At 39.9% G+C, this 19,257-nt stretch overlaps 1 protein-coding gene across 1 annotated transcript in view; it reads right to left on the reverse strand.

Moving 5' to 3' along the window:
• The window catches only part of LOC306775275 (myosin heavy chain, fast skeletal muscle-like), a 39,273-nt gene extending 20,640 nt beyond the window's left edge, over positions 1-18,633 (reverse strand). Inside the window, exons 1-38 of the mRNA XM_079265596.1 lie at positions 18,415-18,633; positions 18,196-18,339; positions 17,941-18,097; positions 17,820-17,847; positions 17,629-17,731; positions 17,444-17,536; positions 17,290-17,353; positions 17,105-17,203; positions 16,913-17,016; positions 16,654-16,792; positions 16,440-16,558; positions 15,874-16,023; positions 15,615-15,785; positions 14,754-15,054; positions 14,553-14,623; positions 14,386-14,473; positions 14,168-14,285; positions 13,958-14,081; positions 13,119-13,255; positions 12,780-13,035; positions 12,453-12,695; positions 12,192-12,368; positions 11,960-12,105; positions 11,775-11,865; positions 11,286-11,675; positions 11,048-11,174; positions 10,840-10,958; positions 10,555-10,751; positions 10,077-10,260; positions 9,756-9,921; positions 9,514-9,638; positions 9,096-9,404; positions 8,799-9,002; positions 8,567-8,692; positions 8,315-8,485; positions 8,122-8,226; positions 7,927-8,022; positions 7,180-7,311 (exon numbers count right to left, since the gene is read on the reverse strand). Of these exons, the coding sequence (XP_079121722.1) occupies positions 7,180-7,311; positions 7,927-8,022; positions 8,122-8,226; positions 8,315-8,485; positions 8,567-8,692; positions 8,799-9,002; positions 9,096-9,404; positions 9,514-9,638; positions 9,756-9,921; positions 10,077-10,260; positions 10,555-10,751; positions 10,840-10,958; positions 11,048-11,174; positions 11,286-11,675; positions 11,775-11,865; positions 11,960-12,105; positions 12,192-12,368; positions 12,453-12,695; positions 12,780-13,035; positions 13,119-13,255; positions 13,958-14,081; positions 14,168-14,285; positions 14,386-14,473; positions 14,553-14,623; positions 14,754-15,054; positions 15,615-15,785; positions 15,874-16,023; positions 16,440-16,558; positions 16,654-16,792; positions 16,913-17,016; positions 17,105-17,203; positions 17,290-17,353; positions 17,444-17,536; positions 17,629-17,731; positions 17,820-17,847; positions 17,941-18,097; positions 18,196-18,339; positions 18,415-18,621 (5,781 nt within the window). The 5' untranslated portion in view covers positions 18,622-18,633. The remainder of the gene's footprint in view (positions 1-7,179; positions 7,312-7,926; positions 8,023-8,121; positions 8,227-8,314; positions 8,486-8,566; positions 8,693-8,798; positions 9,003-9,095; positions 9,405-9,513; positions 9,639-9,755; positions 9,922-10,076; positions 10,261-10,554; positions 10,752-10,839; positions 10,959-11,047; positions 11,175-11,285; positions 11,676-11,774; positions 11,866-11,959; positions 12,106-12,191; positions 12,369-12,452; positions 12,696-12,779; positions 13,036-13,118; positions 13,256-13,957; positions 14,082-14,167; positions 14,286-14,385; positions 14,474-14,552; positions 14,624-14,753; positions 15,055-15,614; positions 15,786-15,873; positions 16,024-16,439; positions 16,559-16,653; positions 16,793-16,912; positions 17,017-17,104; positions 17,204-17,289; positions 17,354-17,443; positions 17,537-17,628; positions 17,732-17,819; positions 17,848-17,940; positions 18,098-18,195; positions 18,340-18,414) is intronic.
• Between the last annotated feature and the right edge of the window lie 624 nt (positions 18,634-19,257).

Here is a 19,257-nt window from a genome sequence, read left to right on the forward strand (position 1 = left end):
GACATCTTTTTTTTCATAATACTGGGCCAACTAGTGATTTGTTTTGCTGAAATAGTTGTGCTCTAAGTAGTAAATTAAAGCATATAGTAAGTGTGAAAAAATTGACAACATCATTACACATACAAATCAAAAATAATCCACACATGTAGCAGTGGATTATGCTGCAGGAATGCTTTGAGACATTGACACCTGTGGACGTTTTGACATATTTAGACATGTATTTTTACTGTTACTCAGGGCCACCATTGGATTCCATTGCAGCTGCCACAAATCCAAGTTGACTACAGCGGTCATTGTCCTAAGCAAGGGCAAGGCAAGGCAAGGCGAGTTTATTTGTATAGCACATTTCAACAACAAGGTAATTCAAAATGCTTCACATAAAACCATTAAAAGCATCAAAACATAAGGCAAAAGAAAAGGAGATTTAAAAACAATTAAGAACATTCATTAAAACATTAAAAAAACAGTGTAAGAAATAAAATACAGTAGTAAAATGCAGAAATGCAGGAAATTGATTAATATATGAATTGAATGTGGTTCAATTAAAGGCAGCAGCAAACAGAAAAGTCTTCAATCTTGATTTAAATGAGCTGAGGGTCTCAGCAGACCTGCAGCTTTCTGGGACTTTGTTCCAGATATGTGGAGCAGAAAAACTGAACGCTGCTTCTCCATGTTTAGTTCTGACTCTGGGAACAGATAGTAGACCGGTCCCAGACGACCTGAGGGGTCGGGATGGTTCATAAGGTAGCAGCAGATCAGAGATGTATTTTGGCCCTAAACCATTCAGTGCTTTGTAAACCAACAGCAGGATTTTAAAGTCAATTCTTTGTTGGACAGGAAGCCAGTGCAAAGACATCAGAACTGGAGTGATGTGATCCACCCTCCTGGTCTTAGTGAGGACTCGAGCTGCAGCGTTCTGAATCAGCTGCAGCTTCCTGACGGACTTTTTACAGAGACCTGTAAACACACCGTTACAGTAGTCCAGTCTGCTGAAGATAAATGCGTGGACAAGTTTTTCCAAATCCTGTTGAGACATAAGTCCTCTAATCCTTGATATATTCTTCAGGTGATAGTAGGCTGATTTTGTAATTGTCTTGATATGGCTGTTCAGGTTGAGGTCTGAATCCATAACTACACCTAGATTTCTGGCTTGGTTTGTGGGTTTTAACATCAGTGACTGAAGCTGAGCGGTGATTTTCAATTGTTCATCCTTGGTACCGAAAACAATTACTTCTGTTTTATCTTTGTTTAATTGAAGAAAATTCTGGCACATCCAGTTGTTGATTTGTTCAATGCAGTTACCCAGCCCTTGTATGGGATTATAGTCCCCTGGTGACATAGTTATGTAGGGGTGTCGAAACATTTTTCAAAGGGGGCCAGATTTGATAATGTGAAAATGCCCAAGGGCCAACAGTCCCTGCTGACATTATTTTAAACAATACAAGTAGCCTATACATATATTGTTATTTCATCATTTTATTTTCAATGACAGCAAATAGCAATGTAACCAAATGTAAGCATTCATGTGTGAACAAATCTCAACAACTATTCTGCCTTTCTTTCACATCTTGAAAGTCAGATAACACAAAGAACAAGCCATCTAAAAGCTAATTACCTAGAAACCGATCAATATTCTCACCTCAAGACAATCTTAAATATGACTTAGTGAGGGTAATGAAAAGTTGTCACATTTAAGTTCAACACACATGAAACAGGCAAATCAAGTTGTCTCTTCGTATCTGATGATAGCTCTTCAGTGTTACGAGCCAGGCAAACATTAGCAAACTCTGTCTTCTTCTCGGGGCAATTATGTTTTCTGCTATTTTCATAACACAGTCTTTGATAAACTCACCTTCCGTAAAAGATTTGTCATGTTTAGCAATTACCACGGCCACTTCATAGCTTACTTTGATGATGTTTTCATGTGAAAAGGGCCGCTGCTGTGTGGCCAAGTTATCTTGGAGTTGCTTCACTTTTCTAGCACGGACGCTCTCTGATAGCTTGTTGTAGCATTAGCACGTTTGGTCTCGTAGTGTCTCTTTACATTATATTCCTTAAACAAGGCAACAGTCTCATGACAAATTAGGCAGACACAGTTGTTTCGGTTTTCGGTGAAAAAAATATTGCGATCTCCACCTCTCCTGGAAGTATAGGGTGACCATATCCATAACACCAAAAAGGAGGACACTCTGCGGTATTTAGTGAAGCTGTGAATAATTGCATAGGACTCTGGCGTGCTCCCCTCTACAATACAACTTTGTGTGATTGCTACATGATGTATGTGTAACAGAATTGGAAAACATAGTCTTAAAGAGTCAAAAAGTGTTTGTTCACAGTATTTGTATTAATTCAATACATTGTGGTGTTCAAAAACTGACCACTGTGCTGAGTGCCACAAAGCATAACATTTGTGGACTTAAAATGTACAAATTAAATCACAGGTCACATAAATAATAAATAATAAACAGATAAATGAATGTTTTAAAAGCATAAAGAACACCAAACTAATTTGGTTAACATTTAACGGCTCAAAAAGTAAAGATTTTCTAAAGTGATTCAGTCTATTGGGGACTTGTGTGCAGTGTCTTCATCCGTGAATGTGTGCAGTTTGTTTAACAGGTAGCAGACTACAGAGAAAACATCTCCACTCTGACAGTGATGATAACTGTGTCTTTATTAATATAAGTAGTAGTTTAACACCATTAAATCAACTGAAAGCATACAATCTTTTTTTTAATCAATATTTAAAGTGTATTTTTATTGGAATGTTCGCTGAAAACGGCCCTGACCAGAAAACAACTCTGTACAGTGATCATGTACAGACACAAATGGAGAGAGGAAACCATGCGAGGAGAGAAGATGCAAGGAGATATGTTTTAACAGACATGAGACGTCCTTTCCTCTGAAGCGTCACGTGAAGGGACGTCGGTTTCTGATGATGATTGAGGAGAGCCCGGAATGTTTGGATATTGGGAGCAATCATTATTTTTGAGAAATGCAGATTTTTTTGTGTCAAGTTTTTTTTTCATATTGCTCTGAAAAATGCTCTGATATCATTCTGAATATGTTGCTCAGGGGAAACAATGTGGTTAAAATTACACCTGTTAGACCATTTCATTGTTAAAACAGCACTTGAGCCAGAATGGGCTTTTCATTTGCCTTCTTTCCCTGTTCAAGAAAGATTTCAAGAAGTTGGTACATGTAGGTGAGGATTTCTCAACCTTTTCGTTTAATCCCATTTTTAGGTCCCATAATTGTCATAACTCGAGCGGTTCCAGATCTGTCAAGGTTGTGTGCTGAGCACAGCGTTTAATCCTCAAGAGCATGATAGGGAGCTCTTGCTGCTCCCGCATTATGTTCTAATAGGCCTTCCCTCTCAGCTAACTACCAGATCTTTCAGCCTGGCAATATTTTTCATCAGTTTTTGATATGACGTGGATTTGCATATCTTCATGTTTTTAGCGTTTTCCGGTTTGATTTATTTTGTGTTTTGAATATCTATGTAAACAAACACTTTAGTTTATGAATGTACTTCTTGCCACTCTTCTCAGCCTCATCCAGGCAGTGCTGCAGGTCCTCAGCAAAAACTTCCAGGTTGTGATGAGTCACTTTAATCATCACACGACTGATGGGAATATATTATTTGATTTGTGAATTTGTCAAGGAATGTTTGCATGCACTCACTAGCATCATCAGCTGCTCAAATACTTCGCAACCTTTCTCTGTCTATTTCAGAGGATCCCTTAGCTTAGATCCTCAATTGCTGCCACCTGTTGACCAGTGGTGTATAGTAACGAAGTAGAAATACTTCGTTTCTGTACTTAAGTAGTTTTTTGGGTATCTGTACTTTACTTTACTACTTATATTTCTGTTGACTTTTACTTTTACTTCACTACATTTTGCAAAGAAAACTGATACTTTTAGTCCGATACATTTCCCCTGAAACCTTCGTTACTCGCTACAAAATCAAATCCATCTTTAGAAAAAAATGAATCATGAGAGCAGCGTCGGGGACTGTGGTGGATTGAATTGAATTGCAAACAAGTGCTCTCAAAGCCGCGGTGTTTTGATTCCCAGTGATGCCCAGGATGCTACATGCTATAAGCTAGCGGGCGACTATGAGTAGAATTCCACTCTACGATGACTGATTTCATGATGGAAGCAGAAATGGAAGCACCTGCTACTCCCGCAACAAACGACGGTGGTGACGAAGACCAACACCCGTGGATCGCTAGCGAGTTAGTGAGCTGAGGAGCACAACTGTCAACACGACAGTTGTGCTGCACTAGTTGGCTAACGTTAGCTATAGCTAGCCACCACACCATAGGATTGACGGGAGCCGAGAGAGCGCAGCATTAGCATTAGCGTTAGCATTAGGGAAATCCTTCGCAGCTGCGCAAGCTGTCTGTGACGCTGAACACACCTCTACCTGCCTCAGCGGCCTGTGAAAGGCTATTTAGCATCGCAGGACTAGTCTTCAGCCCAAGAAAAGCGAGACGGAATTCTCGCAATTTTGAAAACCAACTTCTTTTGAAGATGAACAGGACATTTTTCAGTTTCAAGTAATGACTGGGTTACTTTCGGTGCTGCTTTAGTATTGATCATGTTTTGATATTTGAGTCATGTTGTGGATGATCAGATGGAGTTATGATGGTAGCAGTCGCCCAATTACAGATTCAGCTTGAGCAAAACCTTTTGCCTATTGTGTTCAAATCAGACCCATAGGAGTTTACAAGGCAAATAATTTACAAATTATGTTGAACATTGTTGCTGCTGGATGGATCACAGCCAACCCAATTATGTTCAACACAGCTCCATGTCCTTGGTCATGGTGCCACAGCACTTAAAAGAATAAACTTCATCATTCTCAAAATTCTGACCCTTTGCTTTTTTATGAACAGCATTTACTTTTACTTTCAATGAACAGGTTATGATATTCATTTAATGTTCAGGTTATGATGTACATTTAATGTCAGAAAATTACTTTTGATACTTAAGTACTTTTGTACTTAAGTACAATAAATATCAGATACTTTAAGACTTTTACTCAAGTAGTATTCTAATAGGTGACTTTTTACTGGAGTAGTTTTCCAGTAAGGTATCTTTACTTTTACTCAAGTATGGCTTTTGAGTACTTTATACACCACTGCTGTTGACTGACTCTACTCATAGTGGGGAGTTACTTATCTGTGTTAATTCCACTTTTATGCTAAGGTAATGAAATTGATCTGTACTTTCATCCTATGTGGAATTAGTTAATATTTGTTGTGCATACCTAATCTAAGTTTTGTAGGTAAAATAGGAAACAATGAATATCAGCATGTTGAATTATTATAACATATTGCTCTATTACATCATGTTGTATAACAGTAGTGTACATTTGGACTACTGTGGTCTAAAGCATAGATCAATTCACCACAAACATGTACTTTATAGGTCTTCTACCACACTCACAGAGTGGCAATGGAATCCTTGTGTTGAACCTTGTGTTGCTTACAAAGCAGAAGTTAAATCTGGGACACATGCCAAATATGGTAAGTTTCACAGCTGTTGCCTATGTGAGTGACACTTGTTGCTGGTATGTCCATCTCATGGTTCAGGTTTCAGGTCTCCGTCAGTAAAGGCACATCCTTAATTTGTGATAATCCCCACTTACAATAGACAACTTAAATTTTAGGACAAACATGTATTCTAATCTATCTCACAGGTTGTTTAATTTGTTTGATTAAAAAATACTAAATGGAGAAAAAAAACTTTTCAGCAGTACTGTTTAGTTTCACAAGAAATAAATACTGGAAAATGTATACTATTTTTGTTTCGTGTAAGCGATATGTCTGCTTTTCACACTCATATGTCAAGCTATTAACACTTCTGCTGACTCTGCAGACAGCTTCAAGTCCATTTTTGGCTCCTTGCAGTGCATATTGAATGTCAACCTCATACCAGTTGTTGAGCAACAATATTTTTAAATGTCACGGGCAATAGTGTTGAACTTGCAGTGTGAAAAACACTCTAAATTGTCACCAAAAAAAGTGACATGGTTTTGTAGTTTGCAATCTGAAAAAAATCCTTGTTATTAAGAATTATTTAAATTCTGAATAAAATTTTCTTTGAAAATAAGGTGTCCCCAAGTCATTCACATCACACTTCCAACCAATTAATATTCATCTTTGAATATATGTTTAATTAAATGTATGTGCCTGCACACTGTTTTTGAGGAGGGTCTGGTTCATATACTGTGTATATATATATATATATATATATATATATATATATATATATATATATATATATATATATATATATATGTATATATATATATATATTTGATTTTATATATAGTGACACCATTTGTTGATTTTGTGAACAAGTGCGGCTGACTGCTCTCTGATCAGAGCCAAATATGAGTATACAAGATTCATCAGGCTGTCTAGTACTTCCTGTGGCTTCCAAAAATAGCAAGTGAGAGCCCGTCTTAGATTATGCAATTAATGTATCTATTACTGTTCCTGTTGTCCAGGTTAGGATTAAAGTGACTTAAGTGACACTTTTGTTTGTTTCCTTGTCAGCTGCCAATACCACCTTCACCTCAAATATTAAGGACGTTTTGAGCATTTGTGGTCACTGGTTGGCGAACAACTTTGTAAGTTACAATTGCTACAGTGATCCCATCTCAAGGGGCTTTAACAATGTTAATTGTTGTATAAATTATCAACAGTTTATTTTATTTTGCACCAACAAAATTACTTGGTGTTAGTTAACGACTGTAAAAATCTTGGTTACCCTTAAAGCTTATTTGGAATATTTCCATGCCCTAAGAATAAAAATGTATTATCCAAATCTCACATCAAGTGATACAACTATTACAGACAGAATTTCAGATCACCAACTAAACCTTTATTGTTTCAGCATGAATTACATCATATTTTATGATTCAACACAATGAAACATTCAATATGCTTTATTCAGCGACTTCTTTTCCCTGTAAAAAACAAATAAATGGTTTGTGTGAGTTTTAATAAACTTAAGGGGACAAACATTTTGATCAGTTAATTTTATAGTCTTTGAATTTAAGGTCAATATAATACTGTAAATAATCTGCTCTAACATATTGACAGATATATCAAAGAATGATGATTAACATTTTGGTGATTTTTCACTAAACTGACATATAGTTACCTTGCCAGAGTCACGGCTCTTTGCTCTCAGCTTGTTGACCTGGGACTCTGCAATGTCAGCACGCTCCTCAGCCTCCTCCAGCTCATGCTGGACCTTCCTGCACTTGGACAGATGAACGTTGGCCTGCTCCTCCTGGAATACAAGAAAAATACAGCATAGAAAAATATATATAAATGTTTAAAAAGGTCAAATGTCCAGTGTACATGAAATAATTATAATAGTAGTGGTGGGCTGTCAGGGCCTGCAAGGCCTTCTCTGCTGGCCTAAGCAGAATCACAAAGTTACAGCTATTTTATAATTTAAATATTTTTTCTCAAATACACTACATGTATTATAATTTATGAAAATATTTAAAATCATAAGACAGTCTCCAAAAGAGAAAATAAGTCGAGGCTTGTCATTAAGGGGTGATGGTGAGTCCCACAGCCAGACCAGTTGAGAACCACTGCATGAGCGCAGAAAACATTATATTTCCCACAATTCAAGCTTCTGCATTTTCCAAATGCACTAGTATTATTCAAACGTCTTATTCGGTTTGTAAACCTCGTACCGAACGGTTTAATACGAATACGTATATAGTCACAGCCCTAGAAGCAAATAATAACTGTAGCAGTGGCACCATCATGAGGTTATAAGGTGGCATTTCAGCTACAGGACAGCAGTGAAGGGCCAGGAATAAAATGCACTGCCCGCCACTGTATAATAGTATTACGTTTGCATTGTTTAAAATAAATGCTTTGTCCTTACCGCTTCCTCAGACTGCCTCTTGTAGGCCTTCACCTTGAGTTGCAATTTGTCAACCAGATCCTGCAGCCTGGCACCATTTTTCTTGTCCTCTTCAGTCTGTAATAGACAATGTAGATGTGCAAGTTAAAATGTCTTTAATGGTAAGTATATTGGATAATTTTGTCCTGCACATTTTAACTGTCAAAGTGCCTGTACCTGATAGGTGAGCTCCTTCACTCTCCTCTCATATTTGCGGACACCCTTAACAGCATCTACTCCACGTCTCTGCTCAGCCTCAACCTCTGTCTCCAGCTCACGTACCTTCAAAACACAATAAGAAAATAATTAAGTTTCCATATTGTTTCAATGTCTTGCTTCAGCTTTGTAAACCTTAACATGACTTTCTTACCCTAGACTCAAGTTTCTGGAGCTGCTTCTTGCCACCCTTCATGGCCAGGTTCTCAGCCTCATCCAGGCGGTGCTGCAGGTCCTTGACACCAACCTCCAGGTTCTTCTTCATCCTCTCCAGGTGAGCACTAGTGTCCTGCTCCTTCTTCAGCTCTTCAGCCATCATAGCAGCCTAGAGGAGACAGCATAACATGTTATTTAGCAATGTCTTTAAAAAAATTGGAGTTAAAGTAAGAACAAAGTTTAAACCTACATCAGTGATGGCCTTCTTGGCCTTCTCCTCTGCATTCCTTGCTTCCTGAACAGTGTCATCCACTTCACCCTGGACCTGGACCAGATCAGCCTCAAGCTTCTTCTTGGTGTTCATGAGGCTTGTGTTCTAAAAGATAAAATGATTTACTCAGTTAAATTATCACATGTCTGATTTTTACATTACAGTAAATCTCATCATTGAATTATTGCAGAAATTAAAGGAGTTTGTTCACCTGAGAGTGCAGAAGTCCAACACGCTCACTGGCGTCCACCAGCTCCTGCTCTGCAATTTTGCGGCTTCTCTCTGTCTGCTCCAGAGCAGCTCTAAGTTCCTCAATTTCAGCAGTCATGAGACCGTTCCTGCGATCCACCATGGCAGCTTGTTCCTTGAAGTCTTCCTGGGCTCTAAGAGCATCATCAAGGTGCAGTTGTGCATCCTAGTGAAAGAATATCATGAAAATATTCCCATGAATGCCAAAATGTCCCTGTACTGACCGTAGACTGTGGAACAACTCTGTGTCTTACAATACCTTAAACTGTGCCTGCACATTCCTCAGCTGCTTCTGGGACTCAGCAGCCTGGCGATTGGCGTGGCTCAGCTGGACCTCCATCTCATTCAGGTCTCCCTCCATCTTCTTCTTGATCCTCAGGGCATCGTTCCTGCTCCTGACCTCAGAGTCCAGAGTGCTCTGCATGGAGTCAATCACTCTCTGGCTGTTCCTCTTGATCTGCTCCATCTCCTCATCTTTCTCTGCCAGCTTCCTGTCCACCTCACCCTTGATCTGGTTGAGCTCCAACTGGATACGCAGGATCTTAGACTCTTCGTGTTCCAGAGTTCCCTGACGATATCAAAGAATGAAATATTCATCACTGCCTTCAATCCATTTATGCTTTTTGTTACTATTTGCAAATTGTTTCAGAAGATCTCTCCAGGAATAAAATATGTACCTCAGCCTCTTCAAGAGCTGTCTGGATCTCACACTTCTCTGTCTCCACCTGCTTCTTGGACTTCTCCAGCTCATGGATGCTCTTGCCAGTCTCACCAATCTGTTCAGTCAGATCTGAGATCTCCTCTGCAGATAGATACATTTGTTCAATATTGTTAAGCCTTGAAGTGTAAATATAAATACTGTATTCTAACACATACACATGTTGAATACAATGAACATTTTACATTATGTTGAACTCACGTTGCAGGTTCTTGTTTTCACGCTTCATGGTTTCCAGGTGATCCAGAGTTTCCTCATAAGAGTTCTTCATCTTGAACAGCTCAGTGCTGAGAGAACGAGCCTCCTTCTGTGCTCCCTCAAGCTCTGCCTGACCCTCCTCATACTTCTGTTTCCACTCTGCCAACACCTGAATAGCACAATTACTACAGTTCAGTTGGTTGTGTAGCACTATGAAGACAAATATATATATATGTATATATGTATATATATATATATATATATATATATATATATCTATGTTATTGTTTGTATGGCTTGGCCACACAAAGTGAACAATGCTACCTTGTCAAAGTTCCTCTGCTTCTTGTCAAGGTTGGCTGCGAGACTGTTGGCTCTCTCCACATCAATCATGAGGTCCTCCACCTCACTCTGGAGCCTCTGTTTGGTTTTCTCAAGAGAAGCACACTTGGAATTCACTGCCTCAATCTGCTCCTCAGCCTCCTGAAGGCGCTGGGCAAGCTTTTTCCTGTTTGAAAAAGAATGTGTCACTCAGTGAAATACAAATTGTTACAAAAACCTTTTTCCAGATATTTTTGAATGTATGAAATACAAACAAATACATCATCTGAGACCTTTGATAAACACATGCAAGCAGTGCTGTAATCTAAAATGTTTGCCGCAAAATATGATATTAACTGCATGTAGTGTATATAAATGCATTTAAATTCAATTATTGATACAAGCAAGGCATTTGCCAGTTGAGAATCCCTAAAATGCTAAACTTCTGAATTGGCTATCTAATTGTTTGAATGTTACTCACTTGGATTCCTCAAGCTCCTCAGTGCGCTGAATAGCATCAGTCTCATACTTAGATCTCCACTGAGCCACCTCACTGTTGGCCTTGGACATTCCACGCTGCAGCTCAGCCTTGGCCTCCTGCTCCTCCTCAAACTGCTCCCTCAGCAGATCACAGTCATGGCGAGCTGATTGCAGTCCATGGGCAAGAGCATTCTTGGCCTGTTTATTAAAATGATTCATGAATTTACAAGATTTCTAAATTCCAACTCGGATAATTCCAATGTACACTTACTTAATGGTTTCTTACCTTAACCTCCTCTTCAATCTGTCTCTTCATTTCCTCAATCTGCTGTGTGAAGGCCTGTTTGCCTCTGGTCAGCTGGGAGACAAGGGCTTCTTTCTCTTCAATTTGACGGCTGAACTCACCTTGTGTGAAAAATGTCATGATACATAAGTTCATCTTACGTTTCTCAATAACATGCACAACAAAACCTTCAATGATAACTTGTAGATACCATTTTCTGTCAGGAGACGGGCTTTATGTGAACTTGTGTCATTGATCTGACGAACATTTTCATCATTCTTGGTCTTCAGTTCGCTATATTGGTCCTCAAGAGTACGGCACATCTTTTCAAGATTTCCCTAATGAGTAAAAGAGAGATGACATCATTGATCAGATTTCATTCAAAATATTAAATGGATTGTTATCGACATTAATTTGGGTACTAAAATAACATGTAATGCATTGTGTACCTTTGCTTTAGCCACAGCCTCCATGTTGCTGGAGAGGTCATCGATCTCCATCTTGTATTCACTCTTTTCCTTCTCAAGCTTCTGCTTAACACGCTGGAGGTTGTCAATCTGCTCTCCCAGCTCAGCAACGCTGTCAGCCTGCTTCTTGCGAAGAGCAGCAGCAGTGGATTCATGCTGCAGAGTGGACTCCTCAAGGTCTCGACGGAGCTTCTGGAACTCAGCCTCACGCTTCTTGTTCATCTCAATCTGAGCAGAGGTGGCACCACCAGCCTCCTCCAGCCTCTCACTGATCTCCTCAAGTTCCCTGGAGAGGTCAGCTCTCTGCTTCTCCACCTTGGCACGAGCAGCACGCTCAGCCTCAATCTCTTCCTCCAGTTCCTCAATGCGGGCCTGTTGAATGTAGGTGTAATTTCTTTCAGTAAACTTTCACTTTTGATACACACATTAGGAAATGGGTGCAATAATGTTTTCTGTAACAAAATATGTCACCTGAAGCTCCTTGATCTTCTTCTGAAGCTGAGCACCCATTGACTGCTCATCTTCAATCTTGCTAAGGAGCTGACTGGTTTCAAAGTCCTTCCTGTGAGAATTAAAGATAAAATACATATAGTTCATGCAGTTGACATTCATTTTCAAAAGAATGGTTGTTGTACAAATTCAAAAAAGTACATTACTTTTTAATTTTCTCATCAGACTGCTGCTTTTCATTCTCAAGATCCATAATGGATTCCTGGGCCAGCTTCAGATCACCCTCGAGCTTCCTCTTGGCTCTCTCAAGGTCCATACGCAGCTTCTTCTCTTGCTCCAGAGAACCCTCAAGCTGAACAAATAATATTTGTTCACATTGTAATCATCACGACCAAGAACAATTTTTCTTCTTCAATCAGAGTGTATTTGTAAACTTACATCATCCACTTGCTGCTCAAGCTTGGTCTTGGCCTTGGTCAGAGTGTTGACTTTGTCTTCCTCTGCCTGCAGGTCATCAAGAGTCTGCTGATGAGCCTCCTGAAGGGCTTTCTTTTCCTTGGTCAACTTAGCAAGGCTCTCATCCTGAGAGGCCATCTCCTCGGTCAGGTTCTTGACCTAAGTGTGCAAGAAAGATCTCGTGAATAAGCGCTGATCATTATCATTTTACTTGATATGATGGTCAGATTATTATTTACAAACCTTGTTCTCAGTGGCATGTTTCTCCTTCTCCACTTTGGCCAAGGTAAGCTCCAGGTCATCAATATCCTTCTTGAGCTCAGAGCATTCATCCTCCAGCTTTCTCTTTTTGGCAGTGAGCTCAGCATTGATTTCCTCTTCATCCTCCAGTCTCTCAGTTGTCTCTTTGAGTTTGGCCTCCATCTGAATCTTGCCCTTGATAAGACCCTCACATCTCTCCTCAGCATCTGAGAGATTATCTCCTTCCTAATCCATTTAATGAAAATAGATGTCAGCACACCAACAATGAACAACATGAAAAAGCACAACTGTCTGTTGATGTGTACTCACAGATGCTATTTGCAGCTGCAGATCATTTTTCTCCTGCAGAAGGGAAACCATCTTCTCCTCCAGCTCCTTCTTCTTGGACAGGGCAGTAGCCAAGTCAGTTTTCATCTTATCATAGTTCTCCTTCATGTTTGCCAGCTCCTTCTCAGTTTCAGCAGACTTCAGCAGAGGCTTGATCTTGTAGTACACCTTCATCCATGGCCAGTGTTTCACATTCATGAATGAGCGGATATTGTACTGGATGGAATAGACGGCTTCTCTGCAGACAAGAAGTAGCTGTTATGGACAATGTTGTTTGTGATTTTTCATACCGTCATTCAGAATGAGTTATTTTCAACATGCCTCGTCGCTGTCATCTTCACAAACTCCTTTCTCATGAGGTAAGCACGGCACAAAGCCTGAGTCATGGTGACCAGTGATGCCAGTTTTTCATCTCTCATCTCCTCAAGGGTACCCAGCAGACCGGCCTTGAAGAAGACCTAAACAAACAACAAATACATTACAGGTAGGATGAACTGAGGAAGTGAATACTTCACATCATCTAAAACTCAGCATATCTGCAACAACGACTTCTGTAATGGTTGATTGAATAAATACAACAATTACTTATTGAAATGACCCAACCTGTGTCGGATGCATTTTTCACTCACACATACATATGCTGTCATTTTTATCTATGCAGCTGTCCCAGAATCGCAGCTAAAAAATGTGTTATCGGCTGTCATCTGCTAACAGCTAACAACTAACGAAATGTCCTCCTGCTGACATGAGAAGACACGCTCTGCCTGAGTCCACGCTCAATTGAGTTTTTCATTTGCGAAGATGACTGCGATTTACTGCAACAACAGGACGCCTTTAGTCTCTAGCCCTGTCCGTATATGATCATTGCTGTAATGTTTGATTGAAGAGTCCAAACTGAAGCAATTGTTGATCACTTGTGGCCACAACCGGCAGGTTAACAGTAGTGAGGAGTAACCACTGGAACCACGACCTCGGTCCTTGAGCATACAGTCATAAATTAGCATTAAAAAAAACTGGCTGATGGGTCCAGCAGAATGTGAGATTAGCCGTAGACAGACAGACAAAAAGATGCAAACAACAATCATACTACATACTGGACTAAACAACTTAACCTCCTTGGTAATTATTCTTTGGTTAAATAAGGAAAGGAAAGTGCTTACCTTGGTGTGTCCAAATTTGTACTCATCATGTGGGACATCAATTGACCCAAGCAGCTTCTCTGAAGCCTTCTTGTTGTCAATGAAGTGGCCCTCGGGAATGACACTGGCATTCAGCACCTTGTACCTTTTATGAGAGAGTTAATGGTCATTTTGTGACCTTTTTATTTCAATAGTCCACATTAACATTCCATGAAAAATATCCATTGATACCTCTGCTTGAAGTCAGCATAGATAATTCTGCTGGGGAAACCTTTCCTGCAGATTCTGATACCCTCCAGCACACCGTTACACCTGAGCTGGTGGATGACCAGGAAGTTCTCCATCAATCCTGTAAAAAAGACATTTTTTTAATCTTTAGAACTATGTGAACCATACCAAAAAAATAAAACCACTCCTCAAAGACTCTTGAGATTGTGTTCTCTATGTACCTGGAGTCTTTGACTCATTGGGAATCAGGCAGCGCACAAAGTGAGGATGGGTGGCCCTCAAGTTAGTCATCAGCTTGCCCAAGTTCTCCTGTAGATCCAGATGTAACAACTGTGAGTTTGAGTATAAACTAAGACACATAAGATACGTTTGCAATGTCAAACCTTACCCTAAACTGTGAAGACACAGTCTGCATGGAACCACCCTTCTTCTTGGCTCCCTTCTTGCTGCCACCAACCTCTGTTGATAATTTGAAGTGGACATATTTTTTAGAACGACATAAAATGTACTTGAACACATGCTACAGTTCAAAATATACAGTATCTATAACATTACAATGTGTTTTGGTTCACTGTAGCTACTATCGTACCTTCAACTACAGGTGGATACAGAATAGGCAGCAGTTTCACGTTGGATTTCTGGTAGAGCTGAATGACAGAGTCATTCAGTGGATCCTTGTTCTTGTCCAGCCAGCCACCGACATTGTAGTCCACGGTACCAGCATAGTGCACCAGGGAGAAGTGGGCCTCAGCCTTGCCTTTGGCGGGCTTTGGCTTCTCAAATGCTTTGTTTTTGCCAAGATGCTGGTCATACAGCTTGTTCTTGAAGGATACATCTGTTGCCTTGGGGAACATGCACTCCTCTTCAAGGATGGAGAAGATGCCCATGGGCTTGAAAAAAGTGGGAAGAAGTTTGTCATAAAGTGATACATTAAGTCAAATTAGGGAAAATGAAGCATAGAGTTCATGCAGGACACGGAAGTCATACGCCCCAGCTGTAACCAGCTGACAGCCAGCCAATTGAATCATAGCTTCCAATTGGCCACACCAATCACAACCCACTCTCACTTCAAGGAGGTTTATTTAATATGACTCCCTCCTCACTGATTCATTCTACACCTACGCTGTTACAGACCGTACTGCTGGCGAAGCTTTGCCTCCTCCAGCCCAGCTTCCACCCTTTTTTAGTTCAGAGTTCATCTTTAATGGGAAATGGTTGAAATGTATTTAAAAAATGTAATTCTGGCTCATTCCTGTAAACCCTTTGGGGTTGTTGCTCAGTGCTCCCCGTTTTGGCTTGGTAGCTGCTGGCTAATCCGGGGAGCATTCAAAGAGCTGAGCCATCATCGTCAAGTTTAACTGTCTTTCCATTTGTTGCAATAAATAGTTAAAATCTATGACTATAGTGTTCCTGGCTGAAATTATATACAATCAAAAAATGAAATGATTACCCTTTCAATCAGCTCGATGCAGGCAGCTAAGTCCATGCCAAAGTCAATGAACTCCCAGACAATACCCTCCTTCTTGTACTCCTCTTGCTCCAGGACAAACATGGTGTGGTTGAAGAACTGTTGCAGTTTCTCATTGGTGAAGTTGATGCACAGCTGCTCCAATGTGTTGAACTGCAAGGAAACATAACCTCTTTCTGTTAATAAGAATGATTATGTCATTAAAAGTATTGATTGTTGAATTTTTGTAATTTAAGCTTACGTCAAAGATTTCAAACCCAGCGATATCCAGGACACCGATGTAGTACTGCCTTGCTTGTTTAGTGTCCAACATCTGGTTGATACGGATGACCATCCACAAGAACATCTTCTCATAGATAGACTTGGCCAGGGCAGGCACTGAGTTACCCACCTGAATGAAATAACGATGTGATTTGATAAATTAACCGTTATGTAAAATAATAGATTATTGGTGTTCTTGTATAGTCATTCTAATGAGATAAATGACACAAAGAAAATCCTAAATGACAAAAATGCATCTATGATTCAATTCAATTCATTTGTTATAGCCTACAATCACAAATTTGCATCAGAGGGCTTTACAATTTGTACACATATGACATCCTCTATAGGGACCCTCACATCGATACAGGACCCCCCCCCCCCTAGGTTCAGCATTCAATTGATAAAACTTTAAGTAGTAACATTGAACACTTACATGGCTTTTATTGTATCGAGTAAACCCTGTAATACATTATTTTAGTGGAACTAATATAACTAATCTTTTTTCAAATAGTAGGATATTGAATGTGGATAATTCATGTTTACCTGAGGTACAGTCTGTCCCTTGGTGACATACTCATTTCCGACCTTCACTCTGGGATAGCACAGAGCTTTCAGCATGTCAGCGGAGTTCAAACCCAGCAAGTAAGCAACCTTGTCAGCCTCTGAAAATAATTCAGTGATTTCCATCATGATATGAACAGAAACATGTGATTAGGAACTCTATTTATCTTAATACTGTTGTTCCCAAGCTACTCACCCTCTGTGCCATCAGGCTCAGCCTGCTCCTCACGCTGTTTTTGCTTGAACTTCATGCTACCATGGTGGAGCACTGCACCAGTCATCTTGTAGATGCTCATCTTTTCTTCATTTGTGAAGCCCAGGATATCAATAGCATTCTGAATTCAAAAGATGTGTCCACAACAAAACATAATCACTTTAGAAAATGCACTTAAAAGAGCAGTTTTGCATGTATTGCACAAAATATATTTCAACAGTTTGAAGTGAAGATCACTCACATCAGTGGCTTCCAGCTCTTCTTTGTCATCAATGCTGGCCACAGTGATCTGACCCATGCTGCACATGGGGAAGTCGTAGGGGTTGGTTGTGAGGAGTGCCAAATCTGGTGATCAAAAAAGGTTGAAAATGTCAATAATTTAGTTTCATATGAAAACAGAAGGTGAAACGTTGCAACATCTCAATCTGTTTACCAAGCAGCTCAGGTTTGTGGCCGGTCATCATCTGGAAGAAGATGTGGTAGCCTCTTTCAGCAGGAAGCTGGAATGTCACTCTAGACTTCTCCAGCAGATCTACAAATATTGTTTATAAGTCACAGCTAGGCCAATTTTCAATTTGAGCAATTTGTATGGACAGGGAGTATTACGGTATTACTTACATGTCTCAATATCAGCACTAGCCAGTTTGCCAGTTGTGCCGAAATGGATTCTGATGAATTTACCCTGTTTGTAACAAAGGGATTCTTAATGTCCCTCTTCATGGACAATCAGTAACAAGGCCTCTCACATGTGTAGAAATTGTTTCATACTTACAAAACGAGAAGAGTTGTCATTCCTCACAGTTTTGGCATTACCGTAGGCCTCCAGCAGGGGATTGGCTGCAATAATCTGATCCTCCAGTGACCCCTATAATCCAGTATTAGAAGCGATATCAGAAAATGACTTTGGAAAATGTTCCTTTTGTAAAGAACCCTGAATTGTAATCATCAGGAACATACCTTTGATGTGTCCCTCTTCTTCCCTTCTCCACCAACTGAGATTGTTGCAAAGTACTGGATGACACGCTTGGTGTTCACAGTCTTTCCAGCACCAGATTCTCCACTAGGCATAAACACAGACTTATAAGAATCTGATCAAGATATTTGACTATCTTCACCAAAGTCAACAATTGTAAATGAACCAAACGTACGTGATCAAGACAGACTGGTTCTCCCTATCTGTTAAATAAGAAACAAAATAATGAACGATGTTTCACTGCAACAGAAACCTCATACAGTGATATCCTCTACTTTGTTGTGTTAATGACTCACCACAAAGCATGAACTGATAAGCGTTGTCAGAGACAGAGAAGATGTGGGGTGGAGCCTCCATACGTTTCTTGCCTCTATAGGCAGCTACACATTCAGAATCGTACACTGGGAGCCACTTGTAGGGGTTCACAGTGGCACAGAACAGTCCAGAGTAGGTCTGAAAGTTATCGTAAGAGTTTCAACAGTTAACATTGTGTTTCCTGAAAGTAAAGTCATTTTCAATAGTTCTCGTTCTCCTTCGATAGATTGTCTTACGTAGATCATCCATGCTGCATAACGCTCTTTGAGGTTATACAGCACAGAGGCTTCATTGAGATGGGTCATCATGGCCATGTCCTCAATCTTGTCATACTTGGGAGGATTCATTGGAGTGACGTCAGCTTCTTTAACTGTCCTCTCCTGAAACACGACATTTGTCACAATGAGAACTGATCATATTGAATTCCCAGTTGGCTCTGACTTTATGACACCTACCTCCTGAGTGGTCAGGATTTTGACTGTGACTTTGTCACCGTCTTTCTTGACGATTGTTCCCTTCAAGTACAGCTCCTTGACATCGGCCACATAGCAGGCACTCTTGGCATCAAATGGTGCGTTTTGAGCCTCTATTCTCTCCCTCTCTGGCTTACGTAGGTAAACGGCAGCTTTGCCATACGTGGCCATCTCCGCGTCTGTACTCATGGTGGCGGCTTATGTCTGTGAAGCAAGTCAAACAACAGCAATGTTTTTTTCTTCTGTTTATGTCGTTGAACAGTGCTTAAGTGCCTGATGTTGTACTGAACAGTTAATACTTTCAAACCAAACCAATGTTTTTCCATAATTAGAAGTGGCCTTAAGCTTAGTAAAAGCCTTTCAGACCAAAAGGCTGATTGTCTATACTGCAATTGTATTTTGTTGCTCTGTTCCGTACCTACAACATCTATTGCATGTTTTTTGGTCCAGGGAGAGAGATCCCTCCTCAATTGCTCTTTCCGAGGTTTCTTATATTTTTACCCTGTTGAGGGGGTCCGAATTGAGGGTTTAAGGACTTTGTTCTATGTCGTATGCTTTACAGATTATATAGCCCCTTGAGGCAAATTTGTGATTTGTGATATTGGGATATATACATGAAATTGACAAGATTTAACTGACCAACTCTAGTCGTCATTGACTTCCATCTAAATTGGATTCACAACACTTGAGGTCACAGATTAAAAAGACAAATATACATAAATAAAAAAGTAATTAATGGTAAAAGTTTTACATACCTTACTCTTTGCCTTTCTGAAAAAAGTGTTATATTCCACAAACCTATTGAAAACAGAAGGATTTATTCAG

This window comes from Melanostigma gelatinosum, assembly GCF_949748355.1.
Source record: "Melanostigma gelatinosum genome assembly, chromosome: 1".
NCBI lineage: Eukaryota > Metazoa > Chordata > Actinopteri > Perciformes > Zoarcidae > Melanostigma > Melanostigma gelatinosum.